The following is a 16,479-nucleotide window of genomic DNA, read 5'->3' as shown; positions in this document are numbered from 1 at the left end:
TCTTTACCTCACATTTGTCCAACAAAAGGAGCCCAGAATGAATGAAATCTGGAAAACAGAAAGAACTTGATCTCTTTACATTTGGCTCATGTGGTTTGCAAACCTCTAAACCAAGAAAAAAAAAACAGCATCAGGATTTCCTTCATTTTATTCCAAAATAAGACACTGGTTAAGACTTTGTAGAAATAAATGTCAGATGTAATGGCTCGAACATGTTTGATGAGTCATTGCACACAAATTAAGTGCTAATTACAAAACAAAAAGCAGGCTCCTGCCCGCTTACAACAATGAAGGCAACCGTTTTCAGATGATTTCTGTTGCACATTCCTTTCTTACCTAATCTGACCTCATCTGGTTAATCTCAGTAACATATTGGGACTTCTCTGAGCCACATAGCTACCACATCATCTGAATAACTGCAAACAATAACAAATCTAAGTCTGGATCAAGCCAGAAACCTGAACGAAAGCTTAAACCTCAGTTTTTACATACAGTGTGAGTTATATAGTGCGAGTTATATCATTGCAGTAAATATGTCAAGCTGGAGGCTTTTAACTCCATCTTCCATCATAATGTAAGAAAGCCACTTTTGATTCCATGTCACTTCTTAAGCCTGAAGGAAAATCTGGCAATAGCTGTTTATTGAGCAGGCCACTTTGTGGTTATTGGCACAGAAGACACAGATCTACGGAAAATCAGTTTAAATCTTCAGAACTGGGTCCTCGTTTGTCCTTTTGATCACTTTAAATGGGCACAACTCCAAATTCCTCAGTAATCGTTGCTTAATACCAGATGTGTTTACATATCTGACCAGCTGATAGACCTGGAGGCCATCTGGATCAGAGGTGTCTCCCTCTAGTGGTGAGCAGAGAACAGCGCACCAGCCTGGCTCATCACAGTGCAGTGGAGTCATCTGTGTGTAAAAAAACGCAGACAAATCCAGCGTCTGAAGGTACGTTTGCGGTGCGAAGGCGGGTGATACACGTAGAGGCAAACGCTGACGTTAAAGTAGCAGCAAATATATGAAAATGGTCACGTGCATTTAATGCAAGGCTCTGTTTTGCTCTGGTCTTCCATCCTCATCAAAACCTCGAGTCAAGGAGATGTCCTCAAATAGAGTCTCAGTGTGTGAAATTGTCAGTGATAGGTCCACAAAATCCAAAAAGGTTGATAAAATTAAAACAAAAAACATAGTCTCTTTCCTAACAGGATTCTGCTTCACGTCTGACTGACATTTGATAAACCACTCAGTGATTTCCATCACCATGGTGACTTTTAGAAGTTCAACAGATGAACGTCCCCTCTCAATTAGTTCACCAGTTGCTTCAGACGTGGTGTTGGGAGCGCAGGGAGGGCCGGATCTCTGCCATGCGCTGCCGTAGGTGTGACATGAACTCGAACATGGTGGCTGCCAGGCTCTGGTTGATGAGGTAGCGCGGCAAACGACCCTAAAAACAAAAAACAAGCTTGTTAATCATCATCCAAATGTCTTATGGAAGACCCACTCTGATGAAAATGTTGTTTTTGGTGTATTTAACATGTTCTTACAACCTTTTCTGATGATGGAGCAGATATGAGCATTTCTTTTTTCAAATCGTTTTGAAACAGGAGCTGACACAAAAAAAAAAAAGATCCTAATTGGGACATAGAAAATACACAGGGCGGGCCACAAGCTCCCTGCTTTGCTCCATTCTGATGTGCATCCTCGTTTTCCTTGTCAGAGCTGGCCTCTGGCTCAAAACTGTTCGGCTGAATAGCTTCAATATTGCTCGCCGTTTTTGCTGAACCGGTAATATGAGGGGCTTTAAGCTAGCAAACGGCATAATCACAATTATCAGCCCACTGGGAACGCTTTTAAAATAGATCAAAAGATGATTAGAGTGGGACGTTAATATCATTTTAAATTCAGAGAAATACACTTGCAGGATGCCCTCACCTTCAGGTCTGTGTTGAGGACCCAGATGAAGGTGCAGACGGACGGGTTGCTGCTCGATTTGAGGACCACAAAGCCTCCGGGACCGTTTTCCCCTCTGATATAAACATCACAGAATAAGACAACATAAAAAGGCTAAAATTATGCTCCAATAGACAAAACGGGTGACCAACAGTCAGGGTAAGGCTCTGACCTGACGTAGCGGCCGACAGGAGGCTTGAGGTCGTGGTTGGTTGCCATGCCGGCAGACAGATAGCAGTCCCGTTTGCGCTCCACTCGCCGAACATTCACAAAATCCCTGAAGAGGATATCAAAGAATTAATTGAATTTTCTGAAATAAGCCAGAGTTAGGCCTAACTGCTGCTGTTACCTAGGAGACACGACGCCCCCTGCTGCTCCAGCCGAGACATCGTAGGACACCAAGGTGTTGTCGTCCACCCTCTGAAGGATCTAAGGAGAGAGGGAGCAGCATTATGCTTCAGATCGTCTTTTGAAAAAAAAAAAAAAAAAAAAAACATATGAGCAGTTTGAGCGTTCACCTGGCAGACGGAGACGGTTCTGTTCCACTGAACCATCTTCTCTGGCTGCAGAATCACCTCCTGGTACACCAGCTCTGCAGGACACTGCATCAAAGCCTAAACAAAAATAACTGTGAAAAATCTGGAAGTTCCAGCAAAGACAGTGCGAATCCATCCCCGTTATGTCAGGGCTGATACCATCATAACCAGCTTATTGTTCTCTGTCACATTTATTCTTCCAAAGCATAACTGGCATCGATTTTCCTGCGTCCATGACCACAGCTTTTCCTGGAAAACCCCAGATTTTTTAATCAGTTTACTTTTTTAAAACAAGAATTTTACTGGATTAACTCTTAAACGCACATAGGTAAAATGTATGACAACATCATCTTCAATAGTATGCACAATGAATAAAACAGTCAGTATTTTCTATCTGTTGGTGTCCTTAAAGAAATCTAAAGACTGTAAATAAAAAAATGGATGAATTTCAAAACTATCCATCAACTTGACTTGGCAGAAAGAATTCGCTGTCAGACTTTGAGCTTCTTTTTAACAGCACATTGCGTTCTGTGTCCTGATTGGCTGTAGACCATTTCAGTCCATCTCCTCCACGCCGTGTCTCCTGTACAGACCGCGTCAGCTTACCAGATCTATGATCAGATCTTTGTTTTTAGTCTATAATATAGGACTTGTTTTTCTATGAAAATTTGAACTTTGACGATTTAAACAAGAGCGAAAAGTTTGAAAATCTTAATGTATGTCTAAGAAAAGTGGATTAAGTGTGCAGTGAGGGGTTTTACCGCCCTAAAGTGTCTATAATATTGTAAAAAAATAACGCAGACTACTTCACTGATTTCGTCACGGATTGCAGGTTAATTTTAGAACAAAAGTCCTTCAATAAATGAGGGACATGAGTACAGAAAAAGGCATAGCAGTAAAAAAATCGGATCCAGTTGGTGTTTGGGTTTCGGTTTCTATTTCTACTTTAAGCTTAACTTTGTGTAACTGTTGTTTGAAGTTTTTCACAAAGATTGATTTGAGTTGAGAATTCTTGGTGCATGAAAGAGCCTCTCCTCTTTAGATTTGAAATTACATGCTTAAGTATTAACATCACGGCACATTTAGGAATCTCTGAAGTCATCCTGACATCAAGTTTTTACCTGATTCAATTTAACAGCTCATTTGTCTCGATTATTTTAGCCCGACGTCACACACGCTCTTCGGCCAAACTTCATTATTAGAAAAACGGAAGCCTGATCTCCTCTAAACTCAAAGGCCTGAAAATGGATTTGAATCTGTCTCTGTTGTACTAATAATGAACATCCTGATTGCTTCCCCCTTTATTTTGCTTTTGTGAGTTAATGTTGTGTGCAGCGCTTCAGATAAACGAGACCACGTTGGCACATTAAACTAATTTCTGTGTATGGAAAACAGGAGTCAGAAGGATGCGAGTTCAATTCTTTTGAGAAAATTAAGCTTTACATGTTTTTATTAGACAGCTTCATGTTTGTCGTACCTTCAGAATAAAAGTTTTTCCGTGGTAAGGGATCTCCAGAGTGTAGACGGAGTCTCCCATCTCCTGTCATGAGGACAAACAGTAAATTTTGAGTTCCCACTTGTACCGTATTTTCCGGACTATAAGTCGCACCGGAGTATAAGTCGCACCAGCCCAAAAATGCATTATAAAGTAGAAAAAAACACAGATAAGTCGCACTGGACTATAAGTCGCATTTTAACTTTCACAACCTTATATGACACAATCATAGCAGACTGTTTATCTAATAATTTCACAGTAATTTTTTCTCAAACTTATTTATTTATTCTTTTCATGAAGCATCATTGGCCAACTAATACTCTGTTTTCATCCTGTTTATGTAGAAAAAGTTGTCATTTTTATTGCATTTCTGAATCTATGAAATCATTGGAAAATAGAATATTATGTTGTTAGCCTTCAAGATCTTACTGTAAAAAAAAGTTTGCTGATTCTCTGAGTCACTTAACATACTCTTAACACTTAACATACCTCATACATCAAATTGACCCAGGAACATCATCTCTGTTCCTCACAAATGAACATAACAGGAGGGTTAACAATGTATTTATTTCAATTTATTTCTAATATAAGTCGCTGCGGAGTATAAGTCGCACCCCTTGCCAAACTGTAAAAAAGGGCGACTTATAGTCCGGAAAATACGGTAATTTTATAGACTTTAGTCATTGCTCAAGAGGAATATAAATATCAAGGAGATACAGTTTGCATATTTTGCATTTTTTCTCACAGCTTCACAATAAGACAAACAAAGCTACAGTTTAAAAACTCCCTAAACTAAATCCTAAGACTTACAAATAACTTACAAATCAGTTCAAAAACGAAATCTTTCAAGAAATTGTTTTTTTTCCCCAAAAAATGAAAAAGTATCTAAAACTCTAAAAAGGTTCAGGTTGAAATGCTGACGTATCATATATTCAAGCCTTTTCACAACCGTTTGAAATATATCACTTTGCCTACATTTGATCCTTAAAAACTGGTGGATTTCTGCTGGTTTTTACCCTGAAACAATTTTCATTCTATCATTTGAATGTTACAAAATAAACCTGCAGAAACCTGTCCTCCTGTCATGTAATCTGTACCAAAAGTGTAACCGTCTTCGAAGCTGCGGTGAAGATTTTAATCAATCGGTTGCTTTTGTACAGATTTATCAAAGGTGAAACCAGTTTTGCAGGTTTTCTTTTACTTGTTTTTGTCCCCCGGCTCTCTAACAAATGCAGAGCAGAAGCTCTAACATCCTCCACAGATGCTGATGGGACATAAATCTAGTAAATGTATGCACATACATTGTTTTTCTCAAATTTCCAGTTTTCCTCCTGGGTGAGGATCTGCTCAACCACAGACATGGCCTCCTTCCCTTGTCTGACATACTCCTTCTCCTGCAGAGGGAATAAAACAGGCAAATAGTCAGAAGGTAGGGGGACGACAGCAGAGCTGGTGAAGAAGATACGGGGGTAGATACCTGAGCAGTGACAGCTTTACGCCCAAGACCCTCCTCGTCCAACTCTTCCTCAGAGCCTGCAGATCAAAGATAAAATCTGGGATCACAGCATGAAAAGATCCTGAGATGAGAAATATTCAGCCCAGAGGATCACCTGCGATCGACTCCGGTGGGGAGTAGAACTGCCCGTCTGAAACGGCGCGGGGGTAAATCATGGGCGCTCGCTCGCAAGCTGCATTCACTGCTGCTACGTAGGCTGAAGCCGGCAGATGAGACAGAATAAACAGTCAGATTTCTCTGGGCCTGTGTTTCAGAAGGTCACTTTATTCTCACCTCTTTCATCTTCAGCTTCCTGAGTGAGAACCTTAAAGTCAAGGAACCACGTCTCCAACCACGCCACCACGAAGGAGGTGATGGGCAAAACGTAACCATAAGCAATCTGGGAGAGCAGCGGCTACACAAAAAAAGTCAAACGGTGAATATTTTTACGGCAAATATCAGCAAAAAAAGAAGCAAGAAAAACCAGACACTGGGAAGTGTTTGGTTAAAGTAGTTGTCTTTTTTTTTTTTTTATTACAGCTTCAACTGTAAAGCCATAGTCTTAGCAGACTATTCATGGTCAGGTCAAAAAAGGAAGTGAAAAAGCTGAAGTGCTTTCAGACGATATGATTGGGTCTTCCAGACACAGAAAAGTGTAAAAGTCCAAAAGTGGAAGATGCAGACTCACGTTAGATATGATGACCTTTGCAACCAAAAAGACTGTGGTGACGAGTGTGGTACCCTGCAGAGAGAATCAGAGCTGTGAAACATATCCAAAAAGAAAAAGATCCAAAAATCTGATCAATGCAAGAACGATTCAACTCACCGCAACAACCCACCAATGCCTCAGCCGGAAAGCTGCATAACCCACTTGTAGGCACAAGAAACGGAAAAAAGCAAGGAGCTGAGACGAGAAGAAGAAGACCGTCATCTTAGAATCAACGTTACACGCGGGCAAAATCAAAAGAGAAACCGAACTTACAGTGATGTCAAAGAAGGAAGACTTAAAGCTGTATTCCCCAACTTCTTCTTTTAGGCAGTCCCAGATTGATTCAGAGGTCTGCAGGACGACAAAGTCAAAATGATCTCCACTCTGTAAACTATAAGATGATGAACACACATCCCCCAACTTACATGCAGGTTCAGCTCTATAATCCACAACAGCGAGATGAAGAGTAAGTCAAACGTCACAAAGAGACAGAAGGTGCGGCGCACATCAGAAATGGTCTTGAGCTTCGCAGGGGGCAGCAGCATGTACGGGGACGGGATGGACAGCGACGTGGAGTAGGACGCGTTCAGGGAGGCGATGGCAGGGAGGCTGCCCCCGAGCTCTCCATACTCTCCACCCTGCATTCCTGTTACGAGATTGGAAAACTTTCCTGTAATCACAAGTTCAACATTGATCTTAGGAAGTCATAATGTATTCTGTCACTTCTCTAGCTTAGATCCAAACCTTTTTTCTAAACTTTCTAGTTGAAAATCTATTTAGAGGCGTCAGACTCCAGGCCTCGAGGGCCAATAAGGAGCTTTAAGGGCAGGTTAGTGGGCAAACTTAGGATGTCGAGGCCTGAAGTTTGACACCTGCGGTCTATTTTAAAAAGGCTTGCAGCAACTTGCTATACACCTTTGAGATGTATGGTGATAATATTTGACATATGAAAACTTGCATATATACATACTTTAAAAAGTTCACCATCACTACTTTAAAAGCAAAGGAACAAATCTTAATAAAAAGATACCTTCCTTGGTTTGAGGAGCTTGGATGTCACTATTTAAAAGACTATTTTTACATCCAATATAACAAACTAGTTATTTTGTGTTGTAGAAAACCCATATTTATAGATTTATCCCTTTTTTTACATTATATCTGAAATATAAGAGGGAAAAAAAGTTAAAAACAAAACAATCAATCAAAAAAGCTCCTGTTTGAGCACTGATCACTGAAATAAGACAGCAACCACAGGCAAACACTACATTTTATGTTCCCTGTTTGTCATCAACAGCATTAAAACAGACATCTATCCGACAAACAGCTGTGAACTTTTAGAATAATTTTAACTTCATCAATGATCATGAACAGATTTATCTATAAATGTTTTTTTTTTTTAAAGGGACCCTGGGTCATGTTGTGATCATGACAGCCTTTGCTGTTTGTTTTCACTGTTGTGTCTAAACTAAACAGTGACTCAAAGGAGCAGTTTATCAAGTCTTGAGGCGACTTTTTAAAATCATCATTATTAATGGTCTGCTGTGGTGCCAAACCAAGTTAAGAATGATGAGGAATGGCAGAAAGACTGCATACTTTTGATTAAACTAAACCATTGCTCCATTGTGAGGTCACTGGATCAGACCTGGTTTCATTTTATTCCTCGATCTTCTTATCAACGATATGTTGACTTTCATATATATAGTAAAAGACTTTCCCACTCACAAGCAAGACCCGATGTTTACACCCAAAAGCGATCAAGTCACGAGTCTCCACTTCTGCAGGCAAACAGCTGACCGACCGTAAGCTAGCAGGCTACTGTTAGGGTAAACAAAGTGCGTCGATACATGATAGCAGGATAGTTTCATGCGATTGCTTAACAAGAGGCGATTGAAGAAAAATAAATGACGAACAGAGATACCGCCGGGGTAGCTGCTGTTCACGTTTTCTCTTGGTTTCAGTTTGGTTTCAGTAAGCTAACTGAATGGTTTTCTTTGGTACCGGAGACACGAAGAAACGGGATTTTAAGCATTTTTTCTTAAATAAATTAAAAAATAATTGTAATAAAAAATTAACGTACTTGATTTACCACAACATCACCACCTAACAGGTTTTCCGGGATGTCCTTCCAAAGGTACTACAGAATAGACCTTTTTCGCAAAAACCGGAAGTACGTCATCAACGTGTAAACCTAGTTCCGGTTTGTGCTTCGCTTGCGGAGGAATGGCAGAGCCTAGAGTGTTTTCGAAGAGCCCGAGTTGTGTTCCGAAGTTCACCAGCACCGATGTGATGAATAGTGTGAAGATGCATTCGTCCACTAAAGGAAACAAATTGGACAAGGGATATAAATTCGTCCACGAAGAGTTTATCCACCATTACCAAGGTAAGCTTCAGCTAGCTTTAGCCATAGCCGCATCACCGCTAACTCTTTGTTTACGTCAACTGTAAATCCTGGTGTTATTAATTTGTAATATAAGGCATAACACATCGCAGTGAATATGTTGTGTGTATGTTTAAGTGAAAAGGCATGAGATTAACATAACACCCAAAAATTTGGTGAAGCTGTAAATAAGAAATGTTAAGTTGCCCAAATGCGTCTTCATTCTTTTTGCTGCGGTTGCGGCACTTTCTTCACTTACTAGTATTATTTTTCTGAAAGTATGGTGAGCAGAAGTCCTCTTTTCCTGGACATGTCCTCTCTTTTGATACTTATATAATAAAATAACATTGAACATAGATGAAATGTAATTATATTTGCTTCATTTATGCAGCTCTGAACACCAATTACTCTCGATGAAATATCTCACAAACTCACTTCACTCCTCTTTTTTACAAACTCAAATCTGGTCACCCTACTGAAAGTTATAGTTTCATTTTACATTGATGTAGCAACATAAGTATGTCTTAATTTCAACCTATTTAATTTATTGTGTCTAGATATCGCTGGATGCAGAATGTGCCAACCTGAAAGCTTTCTTCTGCAGTTGTGTGGCTGCTAAAGGATTTTGCAATCACATAGTTGCCATCCTGTTCCAGAGCGCACATTATTCACAGCTGGGTCTGCAGGCTGCTCCACCCCCCCGGCCTGCACGAGTGGCTTGCAAAGATGGCACAGACCAAGAGCACAGGTGGGTTTGTGATCATATTGTCATTATTTTTTAAGAACGGATGTGTATCCAGAACAACTCTAAATTATTATAAAAACACCCCAAGTAGTGACTACAGACTGTAATTGCTTTTTGCCTTTTACTTATAAGGGAATCCATCCTGAACCGGTTAGTGAGCTGGTGGTGCAAAAGCCCAAAACAGTTGGCAGGGACGGTCAGAGGTCCACACTGTACAAGGCATATACAGGTAATTAACTTTTTGTTGCTTTGTGAGCAAGTTAAGTTTGTTTTTTTTCTAATCTTATGACTAACCAAATTATGGTTACAGCAGATATAATGAATTAAATTGAAATGTAGTTATGCACTTATCAAATCAAATCAAATCAAACTTTATTTATAAAATAGCGCTTCTCATGCACTTTATTGCAGCTCGAAGCGCTTTAACACTAAAAACAGTAAACACACAACATTACAATAAAAACCCCAACCCACCCTTCACCCTTTCCACTCCCCTCCATTAAAGCACATGACCCATGGCTCCCACGTACAATGAAATATGACTATGTAACTGTAAAAAATAAATAAATAAATAAACAAACAAGTATGGCTTGGCTCTGCTGTGAGGAAACAGTATCTGGGAATCCTTTCATACCAGGAGCCAGCCCGGCCACCGGAACATCGCCACAGCGCCCACCCAGACCGGGACAACACCGGGGTCCCCCTCACACCCAAAAGCTGTAAAATTAGACCCCAGCCGCCCCAGCAAGGGCAACAACTGCAGCAACAACCGCTGACCAAGCCGGCAATCCCTGGAGGAAAAGATCCCCTCAAGAAACACTGGGGCTAAAATCATAAGATGCTAAAATTAAAAACATAAAAAAGAAGAAAAAAAAATACATAAAATTGAGAATAAGATGCATAAAATTAAAATAAATACATAAAATAGCATATATTAAAACTAATAGAATAAATTAGCAGTTAAAATCAACTAAAAGCTAAATTAAAAAGGTGAGTCTTGAGCCTCTTCTTACAAACCTCTACTGTCTCTGCGGCCCTGAGGTTCTCCGGAAGGCCGTTCCACAGGCCAGGACCATAATGGCAGAACGAAGCCTCACCATAAGTTTTGGTCCTCACCTTGGGAACAACTAAGAGGCCAGCACCGGAGGACCTCAGGGTCCGCGAGGGCTCATATTTTAAAAGAATATCATTTAAATAAGAAGGCCCAAGACCATAAAAACATTTATAAACCATTAAAAGAACTTTAAAATCAATCCTGAAACGCACAGGGAGCCAATGCAGCGATTTTAAAACCGGTGTAATGTGTTCCCGCCCTCTGGTCCTCGTCAGAACTCGTGCGGCTGAGTTCTGCAGAAGTTGTAAGTTTGAAAGAGACTTTTTGGGTAAACCAGAGAGCAGGGCATTACAATAATCTAAACGACTGAAAATAAAAGCATGCATTAGTACCTCTGTGCTGGCAAGAGAGAGGAACGGGCGACTCTGGCAATGTTTTTGAGATGATAAAATCCTGTCTTAACGACATTTTTAATGTGTGGGATAAAATTTAGCTCAGAGTCAAAAAGTACGCCCAGGTTTCTCACACATGGAGAAGGTTTAAAATTATGAAGATGTGGTAAAATCATCTCTCTCTTGTCTTCAGAACCGATGATTAAAACTTCAGTTTTGTCCTGGTTGACAGTTTATGTCTAACTTTTGTGTGTTGTGTTTCTCTTGTGTAGGACCACAGCCAGATCCATATCTGATGGCATCTGGAAGCAGATTATGCCAGGTGCAGCCCCAACCTCTCATGGCTGTGTTGGATGGGTTTCTGAGATGGAATGAAAGAGAACTTGGATATATATTGTGGCAAATGCATGAATGCATACCTTAAATTACACTTATCTTGTCTTTAACAATCAGTTCAGCCTTCTGTCTTACTGTTGATCTGTAATGTTATTTTTTATTGTAAATGTTTGATGTTATTTGCATACCAAAAAATTAAATGAGGCACAATTTTGACCAAAATTGTTTTATTTTTTCATCTAATTTTTTGTGTAGTCAGTCACATTTCAACAGAAAAATATTACGAATATAACATTTATATTTAATTAGATTTTAAGAATATGTGGAAACACTAAATTTTTCCATACTATTTGAACATTATACATTATTTACATACCAAACATTAATTCACTCTTCAAAACAAAAAAGTCCTTGATAATTTGCCAAAACACGGCGGTTAAGCCAGATCTGATTCACACCGCCCATCAGTGTGAGCGGCACAGAGAGTTCCTGATGTGGAAGGACTTTATCCTACCGATCACTCTTTCCACCATAATTCTGAGGCGGGTGATGGCTTGGATTTGTTCATTTTCCTCCTTGCTGAATTGAGCTGAAAGCTTAAAAGGTGGAATGATGATCTTAGATCCAATGTCAGTTAGGAGGTCTTGAACGAGGAACTTTTGTCCGCCATGACATCGTCTCCTGGGTCCAGCAAAGGAACTTGGCTTCTAAGTCATGGATGTAATCCAAAGCCTCATCCAGAGCACATGTGAAGATAAAGAAATTAAAAATCAGTCTTAATATATTTATGCTACCTTTCAACACAACACAGTAATCATGTTTTGAAAAGTATGTTAAGTATTTAATTACAAATACATTTCATTTATTTTTGTTAAGGAAATTACAAAATGACAAAATGCTCAAAAGTGATTAAATACATGTAATTAAAATAGGTGAGAGCATGAACATCTTTTATTATAAATATTAATTTTTTCAGGTAGAAATGCATTTATCCAATAACGGTACACATAGTTGACTAACGTTAACCAAACACATTATGAACAACCTTACCTGTGTCACGTAGTCCTGATCCATCTTTACTGCCTTAGCTTAGCCACCGTATGCTAGTATCTTCACAGCATAGCTGCATAGACTGACGTTTGAGGTTCTGTCATATACTGACTCCCTTCTCAAAGGAGCAGTAAAGTTTTTCCAAGGGAAAATACTCCGGACGACACCACTCTTCAGGCGACGAACGACGCAGCCGCACCACAATCCGGAGCGAAGTTAGTAAGTGCCGGCAGCAGAGGGTGCTACCTGTGTTTACATTAAAACTATGCCCTTCATCTCTTCGCATCGCCTATATCCATTTGGGTTTCAGGTTTGGATCCACAGGAAAATAATGAAATGAAAGGTAAGGCTGTTTTTGGTAGGAAGACGAACAGCCTGGAACGCAACAGAGACTGCAACTCTTCGACTCTGCCATTCTTCATATCTGCTGCTACGCTAACAGGAAGTTGTTTTACACGTCATTGACGTATTTCCGGTCGAAAAATGCGGAAGTGTGAAAAAGGTCTATAGCAACAAGATTATTCACAAATAAGGGTGGTCTTAACTTTCTAGACTTTTGCACATTAAATAATACATTTAAAATTAATTGGCTAAGATATTTTATGAAGAATCCAACTTCAATCTGGAATTTCATACCAAATTACATTTTCTCCAAATTAGGAGGCATAAACTTTCTTTTATTCTGTAACTATAATGTACAAAAGATCCCAATTAAGCTTTCTTCCTTCCATAAACAAATGTTACTTTCCTGGTCACTCATCTACAAACACAATTTTTCTCCTCACAGATACTACATATGGAACAATAAAGACATTACTTATAGACATAAATCTTTATTTTATCCATCATGGTTTAATCAAAACATCCTTTTGGTTCATCAGCTGTTTAATTCAAACGGAGCTTTAATGTCACATGAAGAATTCTGCTTCAAATACTCCATCAAAATACCAAAAACCGAATTTAACTTTGTTTTGAAAGCAATTCCTAAATGTATTATTACATTATTCAAAAGTTCATCATTGCAAAGTCCAACTTTATTGCCAATTGATCCGACTAAAATAGAAATAGGCCAAATTTGTTTTTCTTCTTCACGTAACACAAATCGCCGTATACGCTCACTCTTCCAGAAGGATGTTGTCTCCATTCCTTACGTAGTTTCTTTTTGGAATAATTTAGTTTATCATTTAGAATGGAAAAAGATTTGGAATTTACCAGCAAAATACTTTTTAACCAATAAAGTGAAAGAAATCTCATTCAAACTAATCCATAAATTCTATCCAACCAAACTATATCTACAAAGGTTCAAGGAAGATATTGATGTTACTTGCTCTTTTTGTCAAGAATACCCTGAAGATACTGTACATTTATTTTGGTCATGTCCCTTTTCCACCACTCTCTGGTCTAAAGTTTGTCATTTCATTTCTGCCCACATTGACCCTGACTTCCGCCTGTACTTAGAAAATATTATGTTTGGCATCACCCACTGTCCATCTCATAAAAAAGAACAGTTGTACCTCATTAACCTTTTTTTGTTTTTATGCAAATGGCACATTCATAAATCAAAAGTAACGAATCATACCCCTCATTTCTCAGTCTTTATTAATGAGTTCAAACAATACATTAAGACAATAAGAAACTCTGATAATAAGAACGCCATCAAAACATTAGATCTGTGTATTAGTTTCAATCTTTATGCATAAAATGTATAAACCCCCTGGCTTGTTTCTTCGTTGTTCAATGTTGAACATTATTTTGTATTGATTTTTTACATTCAATAAAGTTTGAAAAAAAAAAAAAAAAAAAAAAAAAAAAAAAAATTACGTCACTTCCGCTACTTCTTCTTCGTCTTGTGGTTTAACGGTAGGTGGTGATCAACCTTTTAGTTGCATTTTCGCCCCCTTTCGTACTGGAGTGTGGATCAAACTCTCAATAAGATAAAAAAGGTGTTTTTGGTGCTTCTACCATGTTTTTTGTGGCATTTTTCACATTTAAACAAAATTACGTTAAAACTTGCATTTCTGAGTATTTCTTTATTCAAATTGTGATGAATCAGTAGCAGACGAAAAAATGCAGAGTACATTGGTGATGTTAAAAAGTACACTGGGCGGGCCACAGGCTTCCTGCTCGGCTCCAGTTTGATACATCCATGTAAGTCTTTGCTTCCTCGGCTGAGCTGGCATCTGGCTATTTACTGTACAGCTGGATAGCTTCAATATTTCTGGACATTTTTGTTGCACCGGTTATGTGAGGGGCTGTAAGCTGGCAGGAGACTGATTAAACAGAGAGCTCTCGGCAATAGGGAGGTTGCAGGTGTGAAGGGCTGTAAGGAGCAGGAGAGCATGTAAACTGATGGGCGACGGGACGGGTGGACAGGCTTACTTCACGTCAGGGGTGTCAAACTCATTTTGGTTCAGGGGCCACATTGATTCAACCCGGTCTGATCCCAAGTGGGCCGGACCAGTAACATTGTTGGAAAAAAATGCCTCAACCAACATGGTAGCCTAATCACTTCTTATTACACATTCATTCACAGAGCCCAATGGATCTAAAATAAAATGAATGTCGCCAAAAATGTAAATATGCAAATCAATGAAAAACCCAACTAAATTAAACTTGCAAATATTTGTGAACATACAAATTTGGAGTTAACCTCCCTTTCTCTCCTGAAACTTCACCCATCCATCAATATCAGGATTCAGATCCTGATCAGAAAAACATTTCTGTCAAAACACAATGAAATGTCCAAGAATCTTTTCCTGGTTTGCTGCCTGAATTTTGTGGCAGCACCTGCCTTCTTCCTGACCTTTAATGGGACACCACTAGTGACCAGAGCTGGTCACTATAGTGGTCACTAGCTGGTCAGAGTGACCACTGGTTGTATCTGTGATCGTAATCCCTGACAAACTCATGTTGACAAAGGTCGACTGCTTTTTGGGGTACAACCCTTCTGCAGCCTTTAGCATTTTTCAATAAGTTCACCATCCGAAAATGGTTTGAATGTTTTTTCCAACTTGTTTGCAATAAGGCAGCTTTCACTGCTCCATCAGTGACGTCACGGCTGCAGTGAATGCAGACAGTTTTTTGTCAGTCCAGGTAATAGTTGGTAAATCTTCTCTTTTCATAATTAAAAGACCACTGGGAACACATTTACATTAGGAGATTGGAGTAGATTTTTAAATCACTTCTCATTAAAAACTCTCACATAACAGTTGGAATTTGTTTTATTCCCCTCTCAATAAAGTTTTCATGTTTGAAGTGCTTCCTTTAGTCTTTCTCAATCAATCAGGGTGGTGTTATTCTCAGTCTCTGGGGTGCTCCTTTGCCACAACAAACCATATACCTCCACCTAACCCTGTCGTCTGCAACCTCCGTGCAGATCATGTCCTCCTTCACGTCATCATGTCCTCTTTGGTCTTTTTCTAGACCTCCTTACTAGTAACTTTAAGTGCAGGATCCTTTCACCAACATACAGTAATCACTGTTCCTCCTCTAAATGTGTCCAAATCATCTTATGCTACCGCAAGCTCTGTCTTTGATGGATTAAGTCCTGATCCTATCCATTCTGGTCAGTCCCAAAAAGGACATTTTCATCTCGACTACCTCCACCTGTGCCTCCTGTCTCTTTCTCAGAGCCACTGTCTATATATCAGGGGTGTCTGAATTTGGTGAGATGAAAATATGTTTGGCCGCTATTCTTTAAACCCTTTATAATAACATTAAATGCAAATGAACTGTTAAATTAACCCTTTTTTTTCCTCCAACAAATACTTTTAATTTCTTTACATAAAACAGAAATATATGTAAATAAATTTTTACCCAAATCACTGAATTACTGTGAATTTCATATTTGAAGACTAGAAATAAATTAAAGAAAAAGTCTGGAAAAAAAAAAAACCTCTGTCGACATTAAATCACATATTACTCACAAATAAAATACTCACTATAAATTTAAACCACGTGAACAGACAAATAACACAAATTGTTTTTTTATTCATAAGTACAAACAATTGTAAGTCTCTTCACCTCATTTGGCCCTTAAGGCTCTGAAGGTCAAGTAGCCACAGTTACACAATGTAGCCATTCACAATCAAGAAATTGTGTAAATGCTGGGGGCAACATACTATTGAATTTATGACGCCTCTTCATCTCTTTCCCACAGTGTGTGAAGTCCTCCACCTTCTTCACCAATGCTCTGTGTAACCTCACCGTTCCACTTGAGCTCCTCTCATATACACACAGACATTCTGTTTTCCAGAAGATGACCTTCATTTCTCACCTCTCTTCCAAGTGGAAAATCCTCCAGTTCTCAACTTTTTTTAATTTGTTTTAAATTATG

General features: G+C 39.1%; 1 protein-coding gene and 1 long non-coding RNA gene across 9 annotated transcripts; one reads left to right on the top strand and one right to left on the bottom strand.

The window, feature by feature from the left end:
* Positions 1-130: 130 nt before the first annotated feature.
* Positions 131-12,673, bottom strand: stard3 (StAR related lipid transfer domain containing 3). 8 transcript variants are annotated; one of them, XM_078951789.1, is made up of 17 exons: positions 12,654-12,673; positions 8,267-8,334; positions 6,615-6,859; positions 6,463-6,540; positions 6,307-6,384; positions 6,169-6,222; positions 5,775-5,895; positions 5,596-5,697; positions 5,463-5,518; positions 5,287-5,379; positions 3,968-4,030; positions 2,650-2,739; positions 2,473-2,568; positions 2,304-2,383; positions 2,127-2,231; positions 1,937-2,030; positions 131-1,448 (listed from the first exon to the last, which is right to left on the bottom strand). In XM_078951789.1, the coding sequence occupies exons 3-17, from the start codon at positions 6,831-6,833 to the stop codon at positions 1,326-1,328; spliced, it is 1,452 nt and encodes a 483-aa protein (XP_078807915.1). In that variant the 5' UTR covers positions 6,834-6,859; positions 8,267-8,334; positions 12,654-12,673; the 3' UTR covers positions 131-1,325. The 8 variants fall into 8 exon arrangements, with proteins under 8 accessions (XP_078807915.1, XP_078807914.1, XP_078807919.1 ...); XM_078951788.1 differs by having other exon boundaries at positions 6,615-6,835; XM_078951793.1 differs by lacking the exon at positions 2,650-2,739.
* On the top strand, positions 8,385-11,315 carry LOC144994320 (uncharacterized). Its single transcript, XR_013657807.1, has 4 exons — positions 8,385-8,569; positions 9,124-9,314; positions 9,444-9,540; positions 11,030-11,315. It is a non-coding gene; the product is annotated as an uncharacterized LOC144994320 (long non-coding RNA).
* Positions 12,674-16,479: the final 3,806 nt, after the last annotated feature.

Source organism: Oryzias latipes, chromosome 8, assembly GCF_053564925.1.
Source record: "Oryzias latipes strain Hd-rR chromosome 8, Olatipes_Hd-rR_3.1".
NCBI classification, from domain to species: domain Eukaryota; kingdom Metazoa; phylum Chordata; class Actinopteri; order Beloniformes; family Adrianichthyidae; genus Oryzias; species Oryzias latipes.
This window is presented reverse-complemented; position numbering and strand designations above follow the sequence as displayed.